This window comes from Streptopelia decaocto (assembly GCF_964273445.1).
Source record: "Streptopelia decaocto genome assembly, chromosome: 2".
NCBI lineage: Eukaryota > Metazoa > Chordata > Aves > Columbiformes > Columbidae > Streptopelia > Streptopelia decaocto.
Genome location: NC_138655.1, coordinates 145,301,659 through 145,327,637, shown reverse-complemented (window position 1 = coordinate 145,327,637; position 25,979 = coordinate 145,301,659). Strand labels below are relative to the sequence as shown.

The window sequence follows — 25,979 nt, the reverse complement described above, 5'->3', positions numbered from 1 at the left end:
GTCAGGTTCAGCCACAAAGTAGTCTTTAACATCAGAAATTTATGAAGAACTCAAATTCTTCAGAAACTACTACAGGTTTTTAACTGTATATCCACCTATTGAAATCCATGGCAGCACACAGAATTGTAGGTAAGCACCTGAATCAGTGCATCGGGCCTCAGTACTTGGACCTTGAGACTCTTCCTCCAGCTACTGGATGTAAGCTCTTTCCTCAGTTCTCTGGATACCAATATTCGTACCTGCAACTGATGCGAGTTGCCAATGGACAACTACGCCAGTCACCTCTTTTTGGAGATCACTTTAGAGTAGCACAGTAAAAACCTCACCACAACCCAAAACGTTATTATTGGTTTGAGACCACAAACAAGACATGACCTTTCACTTCACACAAGACCTTTACTATTTCTTACAAATGTTTTCCTTCATTCGCTCTCACAGAGAAGTTACTTGTCCAGCGTCTACGCTGGAAATCGCCATCCTAGAAAAGGAAAAAAAAAATAAAAATCACACACTCCAATAACAATAGAAGAAGTATAGAAAATATTTGCGTCTACCAGCTTCACGGAGATAATAAAACCAAGCTCCCGCCACCCCTCAGGCCGAGCGGCGGCCGCAGGACTCCAGCCTGGCCTCGTCCCAGAGCCCCCTGAGCTGCCGCTGTCCCGCCGGGCGAGCGCTCACGAAGCCAGGTGCAGCTCGGAGGTGACGACAGAAGCCCTGAATCCTGAGTTACGGAGGAAAATCTGAGATTATACCTGCGTGAACCCCCCCTGCGAAAACGCTCTCGAGGGGAAAAGGAAACGCCGCCGGCTCCGGGCGCGCTGGCGGGCGGAGGCGCGGGCCCGGCGGGGCTCTGCGCTCCCCGGCCGCAGGGCGGCTGCCCTGGAAGGCGGCCGGGAGCGAGTTCCTGCCCTCGCGGTGTCGTCTGAGGAGGTGGGTGGATTTTTGGAGGGAACAGAAACCGCCAGCCTGGAGGCGGGGGAAGGGGACCCGGTCAGGCTCCTCGCCGGCTCCAACGGCGGAGGCAGCGGGAGCCGCCAGTGCCGGGAACGCCTCTTCGCCGCCGAAGGGCCGGAGTCCCGCGGGCTGCAGAGTAAGAGGGACCCGCGGGGCAGTGTCCCCCCTTGGCGGGGTCGCGCTGCCGGCCCGGACTCCAAGGGCTGAGGGGGTTGCCGCCCCTGCTCCTGTCAGGGCGGTGGCCGCCGTGAGGCGTTGGGGCGACCGCAGGGCCTTCCCGGGACGGGGGAAAAGGGGGTCGTGCTCGGAGGCCGCGGACAACGAGGAGGTGTCGCGCTGGCCCGGGCAGAGATCGCAGCGCCCAGCGCGCGGGAGGCGGTTAAGCCGCGCGAAAGCCGACGCCTTCGGCAGGGCACGAGCTGAAGCTCCGCGGCGAGCCCGCGGCTCCCCCTCCCGCCGAGCCCGGGCCGGAGCGCGGCGAGCGGCCCCCGCCCACAGCGCTGGGCGCGGCCGGTGCCCAGGTGGCCGCGGGAGCTCGGCGGGCGCAGCTGGCGCGGCTCCATGGCCCCCAGCGCCGAGCCGCCCTAATTGGCGGCGGCGGAGCTGGCAGCGGGGGGCAGGGCTGGCCCGGAGCGGCCGCCTGCTGCCGGGGCGAAGCGGCGCGTCTGTGCGGAGAGAGGCGGGAGGCCCGAGGGAGGGGCGGCGGGCGGGGCGCGGTGGTCTGATCGCGAACGGCTCCAGCTACGTAGACGGGGGGAGGGGGTCGCCTGCAAGAGGGGTAGGCTCGCGTTGGGAGACAAAAGCCCGGCTCTCTGAGTGGGGGGCTTGGCCTTATTGCTGCTGGGAGGGCTCTTTTTGTTGCCGCTTCCTAACCGGAGTTCGTGCGTCTCCCGCCGCCCCCCACCCGGGTACAGCGCTGGTTACGGCCGGGGCGAGGACCGCGAACAGGCGGCGGCTACCGCCCGGCCCGGTGAACGAGCGGCCTCTCGGCTCCGGTCTCCACCAGTTGATCAAAGTTCAGCTGGGCCTTAAGAGGCGACCGGTCCGCCGGCCCCGCCAGCCGGGGCTCCCTCCGGCCGGGGCAGTGCGCCCCCGTCGCCGCTCCCTCCCGCGGCACGAACGCCTGTTGTAGCGAAGTAGGAGGGAGTGGGCGCCTCCCTCCGCCTGCCTTCTCCTCCCCGCGGCTGGAGCTCTGGATAGGAGGAGCCGGAGGAAGAGGAAGATGACGAGTGGGTGCAATTAGCCTAACAGCGGACGGGTGGCGGAGGAGGCGGCAGCGGCCCCGCGCCGAGGACTGACACATCTGCTCTCTCTTCTCCTCCAGCCATGAAGGCAGAAGTCGGGCAGCGCTGCTGAAGCCCAGGGCCGACCCGGCGCTCTCACCTATGGCAGCTGCGTGAAGGGGCCGCCCCCGCTTCCCCGGCGGCGGGGCTGGGCTGGCCTCGTCGCGCCGGGTGTGCGCGAGTGGCTCTGGCGCTGGTTCCCCCTTTCCCTGCCTCCCCTTCCCCGATGTGGGCTCCAGAGGATTTGCTCCTCCTTTGTAACCGGGAATGAAATAATGGCGACCCGGTGGGCAGCGGGGCCACCCGGCGGAGATGGAGACAACGAGCCCCCTCCGGGCGGCGGCAACGGCGCCGGCGGCCAGGTAGGAGCGGCGGGGACGGGCGGGGCGCGGGCTGCGCGTACACGACGGCGGGCAGAGCTGGGCCGGGCCGGGCCGGGCGGCAGCCGCCTCCCGCCGCGGGGAACGGCTTGGCTGGAGCGGGCTTAATGGCCGCCCCCTCTCTCCCTCCCTTCCTTCCTCCCTCCCTCTCTCTTCCTGCTCGCCCGCCCCGGAGTTGTTGGGAGTTGGACGCTGGGACCGGTGCGGGCGTAGCTCCCCGGCGGCGGGAGGGGAGGCCGCCCCCGGCCGAGGGCTCGTCTCGCAGTCGGGGCGTCGCTCCTGGGCCGGGAGGCGGGGGTGCGTCCGCTCCCCCACGGGCCGGGTGGCGGCTCCGCTTCCCGCCCCGCGGAGCGGCCGCCGTCCTCGCCCGCGGGGCGGTTTCCGTGGGGTACCCTTGTACTCCCTAGCCCCGCGGTCAGGTCTCGGCGGGTCCCTCTCCCTCTTGGCCCCTCTGCGTCGTCCCGAGGCCGGCCTGCCCGGTCCCCGAGGAACGGGAGCGGTTCGCTGGGCAGCACTGGTGTATGGCTTTGTCCTCCCCCGTCATACTCAAACTTTGGTGCTTTTCAGTAGACATACGACCCTGGTCGTTGCCTTTTTGTAGGTAGTACTTGCCACCCTCCTGCCTGTGCGCAGCGACTTACATTAAACGTATTTCTAACCATACCATTTGTTGCTGGACGGTCCTCTGCGTGTTTAGTTTAAAAACTTCATAGTATGCCCTATGGTGGCACCATTGCATGTTTGGACTCGCAACACAACACAGTGTTGTTAACGCAGAACCGTGTCTGATGCTTCCTTCTGTGCTTCCTATTAATAGTAATAAATGCCTGCGAAACAACCGTAACTTCAGATCCAACAAAATATGTATAGCAGCTTCAGTAGCATTGTTCTAAGATGTGTCTTAAGCTTTACTTAGAAAGACAAACTTGCTTTTGTGTTTCTCCAAGTTAGGGCACGGTGTGCCAAAGACAGAAAACTGACTTAAGCCTGTGTAGGGCTGTGAAATGGAAGCTCTTCATATAGATGTTCCCCTTCTGTTTGCTGAGATTGAAATAGAGTGATTTAAAACCTACAAAGCTACCAGCAGAAAAGGCAGGTAGGGAATTTTTTTTTAAGACACCAGGTTTTAGTTACTGGTGTCCTCAATTCACCCTTTTGCCTTGGTTTAAAAGTGGCACATATGGTGGTGTAAGATTTTTCCTTACTGCTGTCTCCTCAGTTAAGAGATTCACAGAGTCTCTTAAAGCAGGTGGGTTAGGTGAGGACAAAATGTGAGCCTTAAGTAAGAAAACAGAAGGTGTTAGGATTTAAGACTTTGTGATAAACTAGGTTTCTGTGGTTCTATATGTCTTTAATAATGAGTTATTCTTGCTGATGACCTTTTTAAAAATGTAACTGAAAAGGCATGTTTTGGAGAATGTATGCCTTAGTTATGTTCAGGTAGTGTGGGAAGGGGGGAAACCACAGGTCTAAGTGCAAAAATAAAATTCTGCTTTTTAGTTCTATTGTGTTGAGACTGCTGGTCTTTTGGCACTGGCACTTGTCATAATCCACCCATGCCTACTGTGGGAAGCCCTAACAAGGCCTGTGGCACTTTTGGGGCTCATCATGTTAAAGCTGTCTAATTGGAGACTACTAATAGAAATGGAATTGCAAAATAGACTGCTCTGCCTGTTGTTTTGTCTGATAGTTATATGTTGTAGTTACATTTTAACTGCTAGAAAACATGCACTTACACTGATGATTGTCTTAATCACAGCAGACCTGATTTAATCTCTGCTTGAACATAGGCAGCCCTCATGAATGCCTAATCATAGTTGCAGTGCTTTCTCAGTTACTTTAGTATACGTACTGCTGCATGGCTTGAAGTTCTACTTGTTTTCTTGTAATTTTTTTGTAGACTGGTGTAAAATGCCAAGTGAGAGTGAGGATTTGTGGCTTGGGATCTGCTGTCTCAGTTCAGTTGGTGAAACAGTTACTGTGTACAAATCCCTTTAACTGAAGTCTTACTTGTATTGAACAGTAGGATCTGCTTTTCTGTTGGAAAAAAACCCAACACCTTTAATGAAACACAGTTACTATAAAAAAGGAATTCTAAGTTTGTAAAGAAGTTGCTGCAGTTGCAGAGTTTTATGGTGTTCTAATACTGACATGCAAGGTATCAGTGTTTTTGGGAAATGATTTATGGTTTGGGGACACTGTATCCCATATGGTGTTTGCATTGTAATGCAGTATTAACTCATTTACATTTAGTACTTAGCTGTAGACCTATATGCACAGCACATTGTCATGAGGAAGACTCCAAGCATAGCCTGTGTTCATCATGGGCAAGAGAATTGCAGCAGAACTTGGGATTTTCAACCGGTTTTGGAAATATACAGCTATAATCATCAAGGTTTAATCAAGAACTGAAAAGTATGTCTTCTGGCTTCAAGGTCAGTGGTCACACAAAGAAAAAATTTCTGAGAAGCCAGTGTTTCTGTGTCTCTTTGCATACAAAGGTGGGAGAATTGAGGACATGCAATTTGACTCCTTTAGGTAACGCTTGTGTTTGTCGATAACTGTTCTTTGTTTTGGATGCCTGTCTAGTCTGGTATTATGTTCCATTTGGTCATGCCTTGCCATGATTATCTATTCTGATTTTTGGTTCTGTTTTTTTTTCCCCTTTGACTCTGTACCTGGTGGTCTTCCTCACTTCAGAGCCCCTTTACCGAAATGACTGTTGAGAACAAAGATTGTGCGTTCAGGCTCCTGTCTGAACACCCAGTGCCTGTTCAAAGGGACAGATCACGTATTCTGGGCTCTCGGGGGAGCTGGCAGAGAGGGCCAGGGGCTTTCAGGGATGTTTGCCATTCTGTTTGAAATCTGACACATGTTTGCAAATGGGTGCAAGAATTGTTATGTTCATAAGGACAGATAAGTGAGAGCATGTTCTCTCTGGCTTTTACATTAATAGGCATATGCTATCTCCGTTCGGTCAGGTTGTTGCAGTGTTTTGCTGGAGGTACAGGCAGTACTACTTCAGTCACAACATCCCATCTACAGACCTGTCCAGATTTGAGGCTGGAACTGGCATCTTCATTAGTGTAAATTTTGTCTCCCTCTGCGTAGAAAGGCACAACAAAAAGTGCTTTTTTGCCTTTCTACTGCCACCCTTTTGTGTTTACTTTAAAATAATTGCTCAATCTATTAGTGGTATCATTTTCTGTTAATCTATATTAAAATTCAATTAAAAATGTTAAATATAGGATAAAAAAAACCTAAAGTGTGTGGCTTTAAAAGCCAAATTTTTATTGTAAACGATACTATTTTCTCAGTTTATGAATACTAAAAATACTTCATTAAATAATTTTATTAAATGTTTGATATTTTTCTGTTGGAATACACTACATACAGCACACATTTAGATATTTCTTGCAAATTTCTAATACTTTACTGTACATTTGCATTAAGACTGAGGGGTTTTGGATGATTTTGTGGGATTTTTTTTTTGTGCTTAGCAGCTGAGCTGTTAGAAATAGTTGACTATCTTTAGAGATTCCTGATTATTTGGCAGTAATTAGGAAATGTATTTCCAAAGACTTCTGTAAAAGAGAAGTCGGAGTTTATTTAGTACCTGCTTTGTAACCACAGATATTCAATTTCAGAAAGGGAGAGAAAACCCCACAATATTGTCACTTGTACACTTCATCAGAGAGAGCACAACTGGGTAAACTGAAGTCTGTGCTGGAAGGGACAGGAACCAGAGAAGGGCAATGATGGCACTAAAAATAGAAAATGATTGGCATTCTCACTAACAATAATTAATAGATCGTTTACTATTTTAGTAATCCCATTGGGATGACGTTGGTAAACTTCGAGTGGTGACTTCCAAGTGTTGTGTTTCTCTACTATAGGGACAAAAACACCAAAGGGCTGTATTTTGCACCTGCATTTCAATCTCTGTGTAATTATGCCTGTGTTTAACACGTAAACTGTTCTGGAACTGTTATGGGAGATCAGTGCTTTATCTATGCCTGATGCTTAGAGGCCGGAAGGTTTAACCATAATGTAAAAAATCAGAATTAGAGAAATGCATTTGTAATATTTTTATATGTTGAATAATACGCAATACTAAAACTAGTAATTCCAAGTGTATGTTACGTATGGCGATAGAGAATCCTGTGCAAACCTTGAATCCAGGGAGAATAAATTTAATATAAATACTAGCATGACTAGGAGTTGTGGTTGGAACTATTCAAAAAGCTTGAATCAAATCTTGTTTAATCATGCAAGTGCAACACTGACTTCTGCTCTTGTTGTCGGAGTAAGCCTAAGATATTTTGATGGAACTTGGACCTCTTGTATGGGCAAATGTTACATGTTTGATAAGCAACAATACAGAGCAGCAAATAGTTCCTTCAAGAAAAATAAGGGGTCTGCTTTCAAATACAACTACATCTGATAGTTTTTAAGTGACTTTTTGCTTCCCAAAAATACACCTTTGTTGTTTTACCACTTCAATAATTGCAAGAGAAACCTGATGGACTGAAGAGTATCTTGAACTATCTCAGTGCAAGAATCGCATTTATTGCGTGCACTATATGCATTATTAGAGTGAACTTTTTTCTTTAACAGGTTTAACGAACATAAAAGCACTGAGTCGATGTTTTTCCTTGTGTAAGATATTTTTAATGAATTCTATTAAAATGTGAAAATAACATATCTGCTACTTAAGTCATATTATTTCTTGTCTGTTGTATTTACTTGCATACACAAAAAGCAATCGAGAGAACAGTTGGGGAAGAGAAGTTATTTCATCTTGCACAGCGTATGCATTCTTGATCTTGTCCTTCTTCAATGTAGGAAAGTGTTTTTCTGTAGGCGGATGATCCAATGGTAGCTCAGCAGAACAGTATGGACTCTGAAAGGAGTAAAAGCTGGTATTTTTTATTTTTAATTTTGTGAATATATACATATGTTGCTGTGTAGATGATGCTTAGAACATGAACATGTGCAACTTGTCGGCCATAGAGGAAGAAAAACTTTATCATTTCCTGAAGAAATCTATGCAGCAGTGTTAGACTAACTTGTTAGGAATATAGTGGTGCTTTGTCGCTGATATTTCTTTTTTCCTTGCAGTTGTTTATATATTAAACTGCATAAGATAGGAAGCAGATGTAAAAAATTAGGAAATGATGTTAAATGAAAACATATTTATTGTTAGCAGGGGTCATTGTTTTTTAAAAGCATGAGTTATCCCTAGGATAAATGGTAAGGCTTCTAAATTGGTGTTGAAACGGAGTGAATTGAGAGCACTCCAGAAAGTCAGTCTGATGAGCTGTTAGGTGTAACTCTACGGTTTTAGAAGGCGGCAGAGCCCATGATCTCATCAGATCCTTGTATTTAGGGCCTTGCTACAGAAGAAGTGTTTGTCTGCCTACCATAACAGATAATGTATGCTAAATATACTAAATAATATGTTGTGTTAAGCATAGTAAGATAAACAATGGATGAGAGACGCTGTCTGGTCAGATTGGTGGATGTGGGATAATCACTGTGCATTTCTCCTGTCCAAATGCTTCTCATGTCTTGCAATTTTTAATATTTTTGCACAGACGCTTCCGTGGTATTCTTTCCCCATCACCTAGCAGTAGGTACATACAGCAGAAGTGCAGCTGATAGTTGGGAACAGTGGCATCAAAAAGGGCTTGACTGTGTTCATATCAGAGGCTTGGCTCATCTTGGAAACCTGAAAGTGTCTAATCTTAGAGCTGCAAGTTGGGATAAGTTGTTTTATGTATACAGCTCTTAAATATGTAAAGATTACTAATGGCAGGGCTTCCTCTGTGTTTTTCTTCTTGTAAACCAGGGTGAAATGCATTTTTCCTTCAGTTACTTGGGAATTCTAGCCACTCCCTGAGTTGTTTACTGTCTTCTGTTAGTAATGGTGAAACAATTTTCTGAATTAACTCTTCTATGATTGCTGCTAGAGTTGAAGATAACTCTCCTGGGGAGATGATACTAGAGTTTGGAGGTTGGATCACTTGGTAATAAGAAAGTAAAAACTAGGTGCACTGACATGCTTTGTTCTCTGAGTCTATTTCTGTTAGGAGGCTAGAGCTACTGCATCTTTCTGAATTGATTTACCCTATTATTGTCTTGTATGTTATCAATGAATTGCGTTCAGCAAGAAATGTTGCTGTTTCCAGTTCTTGATTTTTTTGCATTGAAAACTTGTAGTTCAGAAAGTATTTATGAGTGAAGCGTTGGGAGCTGTTGCTGCAGCTCTCTGAACAGCATGATGTTTGAGAGAGCCTGACACAAATCATGTTAGTAAATATTTGGTATCGGACGTGAGAGGTTCTGTGTGGACATTCTGGAAAAACACAGACAGCTGTTCAGATTTTTAACTCTGGCTTGCAACCACGAGCATACACCTTTGGGACTGTAGGTAGTAGGCTTGTTTTTATTCTAAATTCTTTTTTTCCACTTGCCAGCAGCTGCGGCTTTGCTGAGAGTGAATGAGGTGCCTCCTCAGAGGACATGGCTAATTACAGATGGGCTGTTGGTGGAGGGGTGCACTTTGAGACAGACGTGTTCTTTTATGTGTGTGTCACTTGCATAATGTGTTAGGACACACAGTATGGACTGCATTAAGCTCTAGCAAATAGACTGTGTGGAATGATCTTGCACAGGCATCACTGGGCTGGCTGGATGACACAATATTGAGGAGAGAGATTTTAAACACTTCTGAGTAACAGTTGCTGTTCGTACAAATCAGTTGAAAAGAGAAACCTGAGCCTGTTTCTGAAGTGTTTTTTAAGCTAAGAGAAATAGGAGTGTGCCCTCCTACTTACATCTATGTATACTTCTTTGTATGCTTTAATGGAATACTATTTATTATTGAAACTTAATTTCAAATCACCCATCCTTTAACAGACAGTGTTTTATTCTATTTTAATTTTTCATCAAAGTATATGGGGCTTTTTATGTTACAGAGTTGATGAGAACATAAGAGAATGAACACTCCTGTAGTAAAAAAAAAAAAAAAAAAAAAAATCAAAGCTTCTTAAACTGCCTTAATGTTAGTGTTGAATAAGAGCAGAAAAGGTTAAAATAGACATATTTTCTTGTGAATTAGCGCTGAGGTGAATAGGTGTCTTGGATTACTGCCTGTTCTGACCATGGGATGAGAGAAAAGAGAATCTTTAAATTCTCGGAAATACCTTCCCAATCATTTGTCTTGTGATGGATGGGCACAGTCTACCCAGTGATATGTTAATGACATTGAGGTGGATTCTCAATTTTGAGAACTAAAACTGAACTAAATCTATGACATATGTATTGGAAAACTATGTGGATGGACACGGCTGAAAAACTAGTTTACAGAGCTAAAGTCAGGTGGATTTCAAAACCATTAGACAGTTCCATTTATTTTTGAGGAAGAACTGCCCTGTTGTCACAGAATATGGAAGTGGTTGATGTCCTAAGAAACTTGACTAATGCTTAAATACAATTCTTTAATTAAACTTGAAGTCTATTATAGTTTAGACCTGTTTAAACTCATGTACGTCTTCAGTTTTATAATGTTTAGAACAGCCAGAGTTCAGTTGGTGCTTGCAGGGGTGTGCAGAATGTCCTTGTGATGCAAGAATGGAGAGCCAATGTGTTTTGTTGTTTTTTGTTTTGGCCGGCAAAAGCAGCAGCAGATCTAGTATGTGCATCTCAAGCAGGTGGCTCTTACTGCCTGTAGGTTCTGACCTGTTTTCATAAGATAAAGATCTGTTTAGGGTGATCTCCGGAAGGAATGCTGCTGTTTTTGTGTAACAAGCTGTCCCATTGCAGTTCATGCTTTGTTATTGTTGCTGTGCTTTTCTTCAGTTTTGATGCAACTTTAATAAGGAGCCTGTGACTCTGGTGAAAAGTATTCCCATGTGTAGCCACAAACATTTCTTATTCATCAATGGCTGTAAAATCTTACTTGTTCCTTCTTGCATACATTTTAAAATTTTATTATCCTCAATCACCATGGTAAAAGGTGAGTAAGTAAACTTTGCCCGGAGTAATCAATTTTCATGGCAATTTTACAGGCCTTCTGCTTCATTTTGTGTACTTGTGCTGTTTTTGTATGGGTCTGTCTGAATACAGTCTAGCATTTTCTGTTCACTTATTTTTTGAAAGTTTGTTGAAGTAGTTTTGGAGCTGCCTATGAGGTGGGATTTGAGCATGATCTCCTTTCTTGTCTTAATTAAGGAAGGAAGAATGAATGAATGGCTTGCTTACCGCTCTTGGGGTATTAGAGTATGACATCTTGTCAAGTTAGCGTTAATATAAAAGTTTGAAGAGTGAAACAAGTTTACATAGATAGTTTTCAATGTTTTTTGCAATCAAAGCATAAAAATCAGATGCTTTAGTAATTCAGTAGCTGTAAATAGTTTGGCAGGCTGTTGTTCTGATCTTGCTGTCATGGTAGTGATCTTACAAGCTCATTAATTGCGTCTCTCTTGTTAGTATTTTATTTTTTTTAAATAATGAGAAGTAGTATTACTGCTTTTTAAACATGCTGCACACCTGACCAAATGGTCCTTGGAGCTGAGTTTCTGGAACAAAAGATTTTTCTGTATGCATGTGTTACAAAACATGACGTTGTGTAATGGATGCTGTCCAATACTGGTAGCATTTCATTGCCTGTGCCCTTTAGGTGTTGTTTTTCATGATTTCTTTATAGACAGTTTTGAGTAATTTTATCTCCATTTACTGTGAACGAGAATATGGTTCAGCTCTTAGGTCTAAATAAGTCTGATAGCTTTCTGCTGTTTTCATGAGTTAAATGGCAGTGGAGAGGTAAAGTGCTTATTTTTCTGTCTTCCTTTGTACAGAATTATTGCTTGCTGATGCTGTGTTTTGGGTTAGTAAAGATGAATAGTCTGTGGAAAAAATGCAGAAGGACCTTTCGGTGTTTAGCACTTGTTGATTAAGAAGAGAAAATGAAAACTCAGTGTGCATAAATGGCAAGCAATATGTCACATATAAATACTGAGAGATTTGAAATGATTAACTAGGAGTTCGTGGGTGAGGTCTTAGAGTTGTGATAGGTAACTCTAAAGATTAAACAGCAGCTAAATGCTCAGTGGTAGTCAAAAAAAGCAAATTGTCATTAATTTCCTAACAGTTTTGAACAGTTAATGTTCTCCGTCATGCCTCGATGTATAAATCCGTAGTGCACTTGGAGCTGGTGTATCTAGGTCTAGTTCTGTCCCTCCCCTCTTCGTTTTTCCCCATCTCAGTAACAATATAGTAGCGCCAGAAATGTCTTGGAGAAAGGGCAGCTATGATAATTGAATATATGGAGCTTCTTCCTTACCAGAAACAACTAAGGAAGCTAGGACTTGGCAGTTTGGGAAGGAGGAGACTGTGAAGATGGAAAGATGATTTTGAGATGTGGTAGCTTTCTTCCTATCTCTTGAATTTCTGTGGATCAGCTTTTTACTATCTCCTTCAAGAAATTGGGAGTGTTATATGAGCATGATGGAGTGAGAACAAGCAAAAGGAGGAGGCCCTTTGCATAAAAGTTAATTGAGCTGGTTACTCTGTACCATCATATTTTGGAATCTAAAAGTGTGTATGTAAGCTGAAAGATGACTCTGGATGTATTTTAGGAAGAGCAATACTTTCATAGTTAATAAATACCCTTGTAGTGACATGAATTATGGACTCGTGAATAATTGAAGTTGGGAGGATATTCTAGCGATGCTTGTTCTTGTGTTCTTTCCTAATTATACGCAACAAACTGCCTTTGGTCACTGCTAGAGATGGGTTAGGTGGGCCTTTGATCTGATCTACAGGTGTTCTTATACGTTATGGTGCTGATTCTGTGATAGCTCTTCAGGGTTCCTCCTGCTCTCAGTCGGTTCTGTACTGAGGCTGCTGGACCAAGGCAGCTGTTGGTGATCAGCAACAGGAAATGCCGGTTTTCAGATGTTCAGGACTAGGAGCTATTTTTGTTTCTTGAAGGCTCATGCTAGATATCAAACTTAGTCTTTGTTTTTGCTTGCTTTTGTAAAAGTTGGTTTTAATTCTAGTTATATCATATGGGTCTAAGGTTCTCCAGTTTTGATAAGTGAAAATGAAATACACAGTTACCTGCTTTTGTGTTCACCCCATCTCTTCTTCTGTTCCAGTTGAAGGCAAGGTTGTGTCATATGCAGAACTTAAATATGCTGTTGTAGTTCTCATTTCTACTTTGGCATCAGGCAAGTACTTTTTTGTTTGGATTGTTTTCTGTGCTACTTTGTTAGTGGGCTGCATTACATTGCAAGACCTTATTCTTGATTTTGAGTCTTGCAAGTATTGCAGCTGCAAAACCAGTAGATCTCTAACAGCCACTGGAAAACTCTCTTTTGCTGTGGTGAATCATGCTGCTGAGTCCTTTGTTTGCTGTAGGATAGTTGGTTGGTTTCTCTTGTTCCTCTTGCACTCCAGCTCTGTGTTACCAGCTTGGGGAAAGGAAATGGCATTTTGAGGGGCTCACAATAAGCTACATAGTCCCATGTAGCAGCCTTTGATGGTAAGTGGTGCACAAGTGGGTACAGTACTGGAGGGAGAAGCTCTCTCTGGCAAAAAGGAACTTTTCTTCTTCACCAGTCCTGAAAATCAGTTATTAAGAAGCTTTAAAAAAAAAAAACAAAAAAAAACAAACAAAAAAACCCCACCACTTTAACCTAAAGGACTATGAAATTAAATGGCCATAGAATAGTTTTGCTGAGTTGGGTTTTTTTCTTTTGTAGATGGGCAAACCAACAATCCCCTCCCCCCCCCGCCCATGCTGCTTTGCACTATTTTTAAAGCTGGGTCTAAAATGTTAAAAGGCATCTATGGTTAAGATGGTTTCTGCTCTTGTAATCACTGATTCATGACTCTGAGAAACTAAATTCCTTAAGGTGAGTGAGTAGAGACAGTGGTAATACTAGACAGTTACTCAGCAAGGCGTGTACAAGGTAAACAGTTCTCATGGGTAGGTTTGTATGTAGAGGATCATTTTTTCCTCATTTCATTTAAACTGGAGACTTGTATAAACTTATGGAAAAAATCTTGCATTCAGTTTAAGACTTCTTTGGATTCAGTAATGCTTGTTTTTTCACAGTTATCTGGTGGGCATTTATTTAGGAAAATGGTTCTCACCCAGCTCCCTCAACACGTTAACCTTTATCCATTTCATGGCCAGTTGTCAGTGCCTTAAATTGCGAATGATGCAATATTGGTCAGTGATGTAATGGTTGTCTGTAGGCTTCCTTGCAGCTCACAATGGGAACCTGAAGTTTGGAAACAGAATTTTATCTGTGTATTATGTTCTGTGTCTGCTGTGAGGGAGGTGAAGCACAGACACCACAATCATCTCTGTCTCCTTTTGGATAGTGCCAGAGGGATGAATCATAATGTTCTAGTGTTGGGGTTTTTCTTGTTTTTGGTTGTTGTGTTTTTATTTTTTTTATTTTTATTTTTTTTAAATTCAAGCCAGTAATGCCACCAGATGACTTGAGGGGAAGGTATTATGAGTGAGATTAAGAACAGGATTTGTGGGAGTGATTTGACCTTAAGTTCAGTTAATACAGTGGTCACTTCCTCCACTTAGATAATCTGGTGTGGCAGATTTCTTTGCTTCTTAGGACCAAAGGTACCATGAGCTTTCATACTTTGGAAGGCTCTTGTAGTCTTCCCTACTTTTGTAAGCGAGAAAGCAGGGATTACAAGAATATGTCCTCAACTGAGTATTCCTGGCCTTTTCAACCCATGAGGAGCAGTGGTGGTTGTTCCCCTGTGTTCTGTATCCCATGGTACAGTTATTTTTTGAGGAACATATTTTCTTCCTTCTAGAGACTCTTGTTGTTTGGGAAAAGAATATGACTAGTTGTATTTCAGAATTACTTGTTACAGAAGGATCTTCCAGTTAATTCTTGCCCCTTAATAAATCCTTTCTGGGATAGCTGCAAGCCTGTTTTTTGACTGTTACTTTCTTTTACATACTGTTATTACAAAGAGGTAGTAGAGGCTTTAGTGTTCCATTATACTGTTTTGTACTTTGTGTTCCCTTCAGTTTCATTGCCTAAAATGATTCTAGTCCAGACTACTTTTTTTTTAAATTATTCTTAAATGCAGATTTAGGGTTGGCAATTTCAGAAATTGGTAAAAAATATGTGTAGGAAAACATTTTGTGATGCTTTATGTTAATAAAAGGGTTTTTTTTAATAATTGCAAAAAAGAAGTATTTGCAGTCAAATTTAAATAGAGCAAAATTGACGTTTTTCCTATGTCATACAATAACCTTTTAAAGTCCTTTCAGCTGAAGATTCTCATGGACTTCAGCAGGCTCTGGATCAGCAGTTCTAATAAATGAGCTTTTGGAAAAAGCCTTTAAAGTCGTGAAAAACAGTTGTGCCTATTTCGTTGCTGTTCTTTAGTTAGAGCTGCCTGCTTTTTCTATTATGCGCTAGGGTATAAGTAAATAACTTGGCATCGTATACTTCAAACCTTCTTTTGGAGGAATCAGTCCCAGGTTTAAGCACAGATACCTCAAGGAACTAACATTTTCTTCAAGTATTACAGTAAAAAGGCTGCAAATAAAAGTTCTGTTTCTTTTTTATAATGCAAAACTATATATAATATCTAAAACCTGACATGCTCTTATATATGAAGTCACAAAATGAAAATGTGAAAAGGGTTGTAAAAATAATGGTATTTTGAAGTTAGTTAAACACACAGTGGAAGTAGATGTGTTTATTTCAGGAACAAAATGTTGATGCTTTTCTATAACTCCTATTCTTAAAAAAAAAAAAGCTTGTTTCTTTAAATGAAGTCTGTGAAGAATACAGAGTGCTTTTCTGAATGCCTGCAATTTCAAAGAGTTGTAGATCTCCAAAACCAGGCAAATGAAGACTGCTTACTGTAAACATAGTACAAACTGTGACTTTATAAACTGTAAGTTCAATCTATCATGGACTGAAGTATAATTGTACTTCCTCTAGTGTCGCCTTCCAGCATTAACAAAGTCTGCCCGTTCGAAGAGAATTATCTCTTGTGGGTTATTTTTTTGCAACTTTATGAAATCAGGATTCTAATCTTGGCAAAGTAAAGCTTATAGAAGGTTTGTGTGTGAAGGGCAGAGGTATCTCATCTAGAAATAACAGAGCTACATGTACTGCCTAAGCATGGAGCTGGAAGAGTAACAAGAACATGATAATGCTCTGTTAAGAAATGTTGCTCATTGCTCCTAGGGTTTTTTATTGCAATTGAATTTTATCTGTCCTCCTGTTATGTGATCTTTTTGCAGCCCTTTGTAGTTAGCTGTGAATATTTGAAGCTTTTTTTTTCCTTGCCTCCTGTTGGGCTTTGGGTAATGAGGTGGATTCCTGTGAAAATACACCTTACTAAAGAATATGGTTATAAATTTGGTAAGTAGAGTTTTTTTATAGCCCAAACTTGAAGGTAGTCAGAAGACTGTCCACAGTAGCAAAATACAGAGATCAGCTGATACGTGAGAACTAGCTGTGGTTCAAAGAAAAGGCTTTTCTGTAGTATTTACAAGATTTCACATGGAGCCTGGAAACCACTGCTGTACCTGCTGCAATTGGTATTTGGTGTTAGATCTTTTTATGACTCAAGAGTTTCTGGCTCTCTGAGATCAGTATCAAGGTGAATTTGTTCTTCTGTTTCCTCCTCTATTCCCCATACACTTTATTGTACATTGTGATTGTAGATCCCGTAAGTGATTGCTGAAGCCAGAAGTTTGAGAAAAGGATGACAGTTGTGTGAATAACATGGTTTCAGTAATATTAGTTGGGGATGGCAGAGAAGGAATGGATACACCTTTACACTTACTTTCAAAGGCTTAGGAGCATGTTATCAGAGAGTACTGCCAGGCTATATTGGACACGAACAGTTAGGGAATGTTAAGAATTGGAGCTAGAGTGTAATACTGTGCCAAAAAACATTCTGACCCTGATTTGTCTGCAGCTACTATTTGTGTAGCTGTTGCATAATGCATTCTCACCATTGAAAATAAGACATGAGGTCAAACCCAGTTTTCAGAGAATCTGAATTGTTGAGTTTGGAACGTGGTTCTGGAGATCATTAGTTCAGCCCTCCTGCTCAAAGCAAAGTCAGCTGGAGGAAGCTGCCCAAGACTGTATCAAGGCTGGCTTTTGCTCCAAGGATAGAGACTCCACATCTTCTCTGGACAATCTGTTCCAGTGTTTGATCATGCTTATAGTAAAAGGATTGGTTTTGTATGTTTAAGTGGAATTTCTTCAATTTCAGTTTGTGCCCACTGCCTCTTGCCGTTTCATTTTTGGTACCACTGAGTGAGTCTGGCAGCTTATTCTTCACCTCTACCCCTGCTTCTGCCATCAGATATTAATACCTATGGATAAATTTCTGCCTCACCTCCCCAAGCCTCTCCAACATAAACAGTCCCGGCTCCTTCAGTTTTCCCTCTAGACACATGTTCCAGTCCTTTAATCATCTTTGTGACCCCTCATTTGACTTGGTTCAGTATGTCCACACCTGTCCTATACTGGGAACCAAAGAACTGGACACATCACTGCAGATGGGATCTCGCCGGTGCTGAGTAGAAGGGAAGGGTCCCCTCCTCAGCCTGCTGGCTGTACTCTGTTTAGTGGAGTCCAGCAGGCTGTTGGCTTTCCTTGTCCTAGGCCTTTTATGCAAAACTGCTTTCCTAATGGTTGGCCCAAATTCTGGTGCTTGGGGTTATTCCTCCTTGGGTGCAGGACTTGACATTTCCCATTGAATTTCATGAGGTTCTGGTTTGTCCATTTCTCTAGCCTGTCAACATCTGCCTGAATGGTAGCATGCCCATCTGGTGTATCAGCCATTCCTTCCAGTTTTGTATTGTTGTCAAACTTGCCATGGGTGTACTCAGTTGTATAGATTGTCAGAGATGATGTTATTCTTGGCTCCAGTATTGACTTCTGGGGCAGACCACCAGCTGAATGGCCTCCAACTGCACCTCTTTTTGTTGGTCACAACGTGTTCAGCCTGGCAATTCAGCCAGACAGTCCTTACGAATGACTATCAGGTTGGTTAAGCATATTTTCCTCTTTTTAAATCACCTTCTTGTACTTTATGTGTCTGGATGCCTTTCTTGTTGCCCTTCATTTTTACCCAGATTGAAATCCAGGTGGGCTTTGGTTTTCCTAACCCCATTGCTGCATGCTCAGTGTCTTTGTATTCCTGGAGCCCCTGTGTCATGCTTGCAATCCTTGTACACTTCCTTTTTACATTTGAATTCAGTCAGAAGCTTCTTGTTCATCCATGCAGGCCTCCTGCCACCTTTGCTTGATTTTCTGCACATTGGTATGGATCATTCTTGAGCTTGGAGGAGGAGATACATGAAAATCAACCAGTTCTTCTGGTTCCCTCTTCTCTCCAGGACAGTCTTGTGTGGGATTCTTCCAAGCTGATCCGTGAATAGCCCTGTTCTTCTCAAGTCCATTTGGCTTTTGTTCCCTGCTCTCAGGATCTTGAACTCTGCTGTTCATGGTCACTGCAGCCAAGGTTGCCCCTGACCTTCACACCCCCAATAGTTCTTCCTTGGCTGTAAGTATGAGAACCAGCAGATTGATTGCCTCTTCCTTTTTGGATCCTCAGTCACGTGTGCTAGGAAGTAACTGTCAGCACATTCCAGAAACCTACTGGAGTGCCTGTGTCCTGCTGTGATGTTAATAAAATTATTAAAAGCAATAATATTTTTATTGCATTTTTTTGTGCATACTTTCTGAATTGTTTTTGTGCAAGGTAAAATAAGAACTGCTCTCATAGGCTGTTGTCCAGGAACTTATACAGAGGGATTTAATCCTTTGAAACTTCCTCTTCTCTGTATTTATTTGTTTCATCATGCAACAAAATTTAAATGCCATGATATAAAATTGGTAAGAAAACCGGTGAAGAGTTTTGATAAAGGACTATTAAATAAAGCTGAAACAAAAATTTATACTCCTATTATGAAGTAACTTCTAGTTATTGTTTTATGTCTGTTGCACATTCAAAATCTGGTTGAAAATAATTCAGTAAATTTTGCTGTCTTCATGTCTTGCTGCATGTTAGTGGTGTGCATGTCTCATATCATTGACATACGATATTTTTTGCAAACACCTCATGTTATTTTAGGTCTTGGAATGTCTACCATTTGAAGTTGCAGTGTGGTGATTTTATAAAATAATTTCTCACTTGAAAGACAACGTTAGAAAATACATTGTCCTTTTACAGATGTAGTAAAAACTGAGAACAAAACCTTCCAGAAGAGAGCCACTTCTCTAGTACCAGATATTTTTGGACAGTCCTATTACTGTCACTTATGTAACGAAGAGCTTGGCATGTGCATAGCAGAGTTCTGTGATTGATAGGTCACAGTGTGCCTATTCACACTTGGGACAAGTCTGGTAAAAGACGTTCCTAAGATATACCGTGAACTTAATGTGGCACAGTGTCCTTTTGTTAAGGATCAATACCTGCCGTTGACTGAAAGAAGGTTGTGGTGATACAAGGCAGACTTTCTGCTGAAATATAAGCAACTCTGAATTTAATTCACATGGCTGGTTGTTAGTTGTATAGTCAACGCTTAGCCTTCCACTAGTAAACCACCTGCTTGTTTCTTGGTTTCTGCTGGTGTGATTTCCCCAACCCCAACGTGTTCCGCACATTCAGCTATGCTTGGTTTCTTTAATTTCATTTTGGATGTTGGAGTTTTCAGTAACTTGTTTTGTAGGATTTTTTGGCTGTAATATTAGTACTCCTCTGAGCACTGATGGAAGTCTGATATCTGATTCATCATGATTGATTTAGAACTTGCTTGTTAAAATGGTACGTTTTTATTGAAAGTGTAATTTCATTAGGTTTCACTGGCACTGCCTAGAACTTTTTGATAGCATTTTGCATGGTGTGTTCCTTCACATGCAGAAAATTTGTTGGTGAGTGATCAGCTTTTTAGTTTGATGTATATTGTTTCAAGTGGTTTTATGTGCTGTTTCGTGAATTTGTGCACCTGGATTTCTGGATTAGGATGTTTGATTCAGTCTTTAATTACTAGGAATTCCTTTGAGATTTTAAGTGCTAGTGTATTTATTTCATATTTGCCAGTAATGTTTAAAGGTGAGTGTTTTTTGTTTTTTGTTTTTTTTTTTAATTTTGCATTGTAGCCCTGAACTTCTCAGTTAAAAAATAAAATAATAAAAAAATCTTTGACCCATAACTCTACCTAGCTTTTGCAGAAAAGGAGTCTGCTATTTGTGACATACTTTGTCTTTTGTATTCAGTACAGAGGGAAAGGTTTTAACCTGTGACAAATATTACAGATTTGATCATTCATGTTCTGTTAAATTTTTGATTGCCTTTGTACATTGTTGATCACTTCTACTGCACAGCCTAAAAGCGAGTACCACTTAATGCCCTCTTTTGCCCTGCTCATCCTGTCCTCTTCCTACTGAGCCATTCATTACTTTCTCCATTGTTGGGGTCTCTTTCCATCATTTACTGTGTGGCAAAGACTTTAAGTCAAAGAACTGAGAAAGGCCATGTAATTATGTGCTGGTTTTGCAGCTCTGGAGGGGATAGTTCAAACAATTCAATGAAGAAAAAAATATTTATTACTATAATGAGTAATGCTGGTGGTGTAATTGTTGTTGCCATACCTGTATAGCATAGTTAAGTAGTTGGTCATATTTACTGTCCACAACTTTTGCACTCTGCCATCTTCAAAACACGTTGGTGTCATTCCCCATCCATTTGGTGCTATTGAAGAAGACTGAGCCCAGTTTTTGGCCCTCCCTGCAGGACAAGACAAGCTGGAGAGAGTGAAGATGTTTGGGGGCTGGACTGCTTGGCTGAAAGGGAGAGCAGTGACATGAGCTTTGCCCAGCCTGGAGCAGGGAAGGCTGAGGATGTGGCTGGCTGGGGTCTTTGGCTGCTTAAAGGTGAAAGGGCAAGAGGGAACAATTGCAGTAAGGAAAACTCCAGCTGAATACGAGGAAAAAAAAATAATCATTGAGGTTAAGCACTGGAACAGGTCGTGTGTGGGAGGTCTTGGAACCTTCCTCTTTGGAGACTTTCAGGACCTGACTGGGCAAATAACTCAGCAGCCTTTTCATCAGTAGTATCCAGTGACAGTGATTAGAGATGTCTTGGTCTTTCTCTAAATAACCTTCTGTTTTGTTGCATTGTAAAATCCATATTGGCATCTACTTTCTAATAAAAACAATAGATATTTCCTAACATATTTATGCCAGGAAAGGATACCTATCTGAGCCTGTAGAGTCCTTTTAAAAAATTTGACTACTCTTGGTTTTTTTTCTCTCTCCTCCTGAGGTCTATCTGTATAGTACTTCATGAAGAAAAAGTTTTTCACTATCATCTAAAGCTTAGCAGACTTGTACTGTTTTGGACCACTGGGGGCAGCATCTATTTTAGAGATGAAGGTGTTTCAGGGATAAGAAAAAAAATAACAGATGATTCATCTTGATCTTAAGTCTGTCTGGAGAACTTCCGTGTGACGACTGAAGAGGAGATGGCTTTTCATCATCCAGCATGAGTTTTGACTAGGGTGATCATTACGTCAAATTCACAGTTCCTCTTTATCACCTAACTTTAGAGGATGAAGTTTTGGAAGGAAAATCAGAATCAGGTTGACTTTGTCAGGAGCTATCTTGTCTATATGGCTCCTCTGTTAACTACCTTTTTGCAGGATCAGCACTCAAGTAAAGTGAAGGTACAAGTCTGCTTTCTAGGGGTTTCTTTCTTAGTTTATTGTTTTGTTGGGAATTCCAGAAATTGTATTTTAAAATAAGTTATTGGAAGCCCTTTGTGTTTCTCTTGTTGTGCTTTAACTTTTTAGTTTAAGTCATTCTCTTCTCTCAAGACATCAGGAATAAGGAGTAGGAAAGATGGATCTGAAATCAGCATGCTTCTGAGAATAAATCTTGATGATGTTAATGGTGGAGTTATGATGTAGGCCATTGTACTACAGATTCCACGTTCGTCCTCCCTTTATTAATGAGAACTTCGATGAATGCTATTCCTAGTTTCAAAATAACATTAAAGCTACATGCATGTTTATGTGCAGGTTTGGAGATGGGCTTGTGAATAGCTCTCGACTTGATGGGGTAGGCACACTCTTGCCCAGACTTTTGGTATGGCTCTTCTTATACCCTCTCATAATAGTGAGCACCCCAAAATATTTTTAAGCTAAAAAAGTGAGATTTTGCACAATGTTATCTTCTATAGGAAGCTGATAGGAAAACAAAATTACTAGATCGAGTTAGAAGTTCAGGAAATAGATCTCTCTTCCCTTTTGACTACAACAGAGTAAATCCTTGCTTCTAGAATCAGTTTCAGATGAATCTTTTTATTTATTCATTTTTATGAATTGAATGAAGATCGCTACCACCCAGAAATGACTTTCTTCTAGTCTCTAGGAGGTTTTTCTTCCATCTCCTGTAAGGCCTGGCTGCGTTTCTGGTGATGTTCTTAGCAGTCTCTAACTGCAGCGTGCTTTCTCTGCCAGCATGTGCTTGGATGTTCCTTCCCAGAGAGCCCTGTCTTTTGAAGAGCTGAAGTGGCTCACTGAGGGGACAGGCAGCAAGCTGTCATGTTGCCCAAGGCCATCACTTCTAAGGATAAGTCATGTGGGCTTTTCATTTAGACTTGAGAATAATTTGGAAAGTGAAACAGGCAAACTTCTGGTTTTTAAGATGCTGCCTATTTTGATATTTCCCACATTGAGGAAAGCTATAGCATTCTGTTTGCGTTACCCTTCAGAGGTTGTGCTGGCTTTTTAGAGTTTTGGAAGGATAAATTGTGCCACCAACGAAGTAAGGTTTAAAAGTATAATTCTAAGTGACACATTATTAAGTTCTACTTAGATACTATCCCTGTGGAGTGAAGTGTGTTGAGTCTGTGGTTTTTTGCAATAAGTGCATTTCCTTTTAGTGGTAACCACTAAAAATTACCCTAGGTTCACAGTGTAATTGAAATTTTGAGGCCAGAGGGTGAAGCTACTGATTTCCTCTCTGAATGTAATGGGGCAGTGGTTCTAGTTGAGGAAAAACTGGTCTTTCCCAGTGCTACAGCAGTATTTTGCATACTGTTTGTTGTAAAACATTTCTTTTATCCTGTTGTTAATAAACAAAAGGGTTTTAAATTCCAGTATATGAAAGAATTAAGTATCGTGTCAAGTCTTTCATGCCACAGCTAATTGCCTGTTATGGACAAATTCAGACAGCTGGCTTCTCCACTTTTGATCGTTTAGACACACATTACACTAATGCTTAATTTTACATAGTGCTTTTCACATTCTGCCGAAAAATATGTTCAGTTGTCTGAACTCTAGAAATAAGTGAGTTTTGGGATGTACTCCTTTCTTCAACATAATATATTGCTGCTTTTGTTATCTGCCTCGTCAGTACTTTGCCATTTTGAATTTCCTTACTAGATGTTTACATCTGTCCATTGCTGAGACAGGAACCTGAGCTCCTCAAGCTGTAGATGCTACTTAAGGAGCTACACCCCGTAAAGTGATGTGCAGCACCACCTGTGCTGTGTTTTGTGAATTTGAGCGTTTGCTCTCTTGAAGAGCACGCTGCTTGCTTCCTTCAGCTCTTCTGTTGTTCTTCATTAGAGACATAGAGAAAATGGGAAAAGTAGAATATAAGCTATTGGAAAATGAATGTTGGTTAGGGAAAAAAAAAAAATATTCTTCCACCTCTACCCATATCATTTTTTATGAGTATGTGGCTGTAGACCCTTTCTCACTTAATCTTTTTTTTGTTTCTGTGTTGTTTGTTTTTTTTTCTTTCCTAAGGAGTTCACATGAGCAGTATAGGATTAAAATGTACTAAAAGCACTAGCCTATGGTTCTGCAAGTTTCTTTTTCACTTTTGATGAGAAGATCGTGATCTCTGCATGTTTTGTAGGACAATTTAAGAATGATAATACTATGGGATTGTGGAAAAAGTATGAATGGAGTGGAGAATGGTTTATTGTCCAAAAAAAAAAAAAGCTATGGAATGTAGCTTGTGCAATAATAACTGGAGGTTGAAGGAGTGGAAGGCAGTGTGGTTGAAAATGCAGGGCCTATGTTCTTCAGGCAAAAGATGTGGTAAGAAGCAAGTGATGTCAAAGAATGAAGAAGTAAAAATTCTTGAATGTGATTTCTTTGGTGCATGCCATCAGTCTGCCTGTCTGTTAGTTCCTCTCCAGTTGCTCTGGAGCTCATTGGCTGATTTTGGCCAAATTTCAAGGCAGGAGAAAGGTCTCGGGGATAGTGAAGTGCCTGGAAGTCTGGAGGAGCTCAGAGGCTAAATGGTAAAGAAGCCTGGATTAGTGCCTCACATTGGGGGTGAGGTGGGGAAGATCTGGTGGCCATTCAGCACGTATGGCCGCTGCCTTGCCAAAAAACTCATTCTTCCCTTTATAGGGAATCTGGTGGGAGGAAAGACGATGGGGGGTGATAGAAGGTGTGCGAGGTTGAAGTCAGTTGTTCTACTCTTGTAGCAACTTGATGTGTTTAATTTGTTTCTAAAATAAACCTTAAGCCTTCTTAGAATTCTGAAGCTCACTGGAAAATACGTTAACTTCTTTCAAAGTGTATTTTCTTCCAAGTCAGTCCACCTTGGAATGAATGAAGGCTTTAGTGAAAGGCTGGAAACTTGCACAATGGCAGGGAAGAGCTTAGATCAAGTGCACATATTTCATACAACAAATAATACCGGAGGTGATGAAAATTAGTTTCAGAATTATTTAATTATCTCAGATGACTGATCTGATAACACCGTGAAAAACTGGGCTTGGTCTACATGGAAAAACTGATGGAGAAACTGAAGGAAAATTTGGATCTTTAGTTCTTTTTAAAAAGTAAACACTAGTGTTTGAACCTTTGAAAACACAGCATATGGAAGCAAGGTTATAGGTTCTAACTAAAATTTTAGTTGTAAGCTTTATTCAAATTTGGGGGCAATCAGAAAAAGCTAGACAGATGTAACAGTCACCAAGCTGTATTAGTTATTAAGCTGTTTTTATTTAACTCTTCTTCACTCAGGAGTGACAAATGGTGATACTTGTTTCTCTGCTGGGTTCTGTACCTGGAGCGTGATAGTTCTCTGTGCTGCATTAGATCAGCTGTAATCAATACAACAAATTGGCAGGTTTGAAAATCTAACTTGTAGTGCTTTACTTGGTAGCACATGTTAGCTGCTATAAAAATAGTACTCTGATAATATAGATCTCCAAGAGTAAGTTATCATTTCACATAAACCTGGTTTTGTTACTCCAGTACAGTCATGGAAAAATAAACCTGTATGTTTAGAATAAAGATGTTCCATGAAAAATAAGATTCATCATACTATGTAGTACATTTTCCAGCATGCCAAAACTGATTCTCAGGGTTTGTTTTTTAAATTCAGTCAGTGATGTTAGTTAAGTGAAAGAAATGTTGAGAAATTCTTAATGGTGGTTAAGATTAGACTTCAGCTTTCTGTTGGCGTTTACCTTTCTGACTGACGGCTCTGTACTGTGCTTTTCTTGCTCCACCAGTTGATGGCCTTCCAGCTGAGGAAAGAGGAGGACAGGGGAAGCAAAGCAGGTGGTTATCTCCCTAGCTGGGAAACTTGAGTTGCTTCATGCATGCTTTGGTAATTTTATTTTCATGAAGATTTTATTTCGTCATTTTAGCTGCCTTCAGGAGGAGCTCACATAGTCTCATAGCCTATTAAGTGAGGTTTTCGTAATGTCAAGATCTGTACTTTGTGTTGAATGACAGTTTGCTATTATTATTATGTAGCTGAAGTTAGTAAAAACTAAATTGTTATTTGGATACCTGAACGCTCTCTGAAAGAAAGGATGAAATCTGTAACGGAATATGTCAGATAAAGGGGAAGAGAACATGCATTTTGTATCACATCCTAAACAGAAGCTGGTTTGAGTAAGGAAAGACCAAACTACTCCACTGAAAATGACTGAGGCAAATATCCAGGGAAGTGAGTAGTACTTCAGCTTAACTGGTGAACTGGTAGCTCAAGCGAAAAGGAGATTTCTATCTCTCATGACTCAGGCTCACTCTTGACAGATCAATATTGCTGTCCCATGTCCTTCTTGGAAGCAAACAGGGAGACAGTGAAATCATCTGAGAGTGGGTGCAAGAGGATTTTTGAAGAGTTAGGGAGCCGAACTGCTGAATACCTCACTCTACATGAATCTTTAAAACGTTACTTGAACAACTCTATTTTAGGTATTGTGAATTTGTGGGGGGTGGGGTGTTTACAAAATTAATCACAAAAATACATTATTTGGTTCATATAATGATCTTATACATTGA

At 41.9% G+C, this 25,979-nt stretch overlaps 1 protein-coding gene across 4 annotated transcripts in view; it reads left to right on the top strand.

Annotated features, from left to right (window-relative positions):
• Positions 1 to 786: 786 nt before the first annotated feature.
• Positions 787 to 25,979, top strand: part of ARHGAP21 (Rho GTPase activating protein 21) — a 116,350-nt gene continuing 91,157 nt past the window's right edge. For 3 of the 4 annotated variants that reach the window (XM_082045920.1, XM_082045919.1, XM_082045921.1), the window contains exon 1: positions 2,181 to 2,602. In XM_082045920.1, the coding sequence (XP_081902046.1) occupies positions 2,516 to 2,602 (87 nt within the window). In that variant the 5' untranslated portion in view covers positions 2,181 to 2,515. Of the gene's footprint in view, positions 934 to 2,180; positions 2,603 to 25,979 lie in introns of those variants that run through there. The other variant, XM_082045918.1, reaches the window with a different exon arrangement.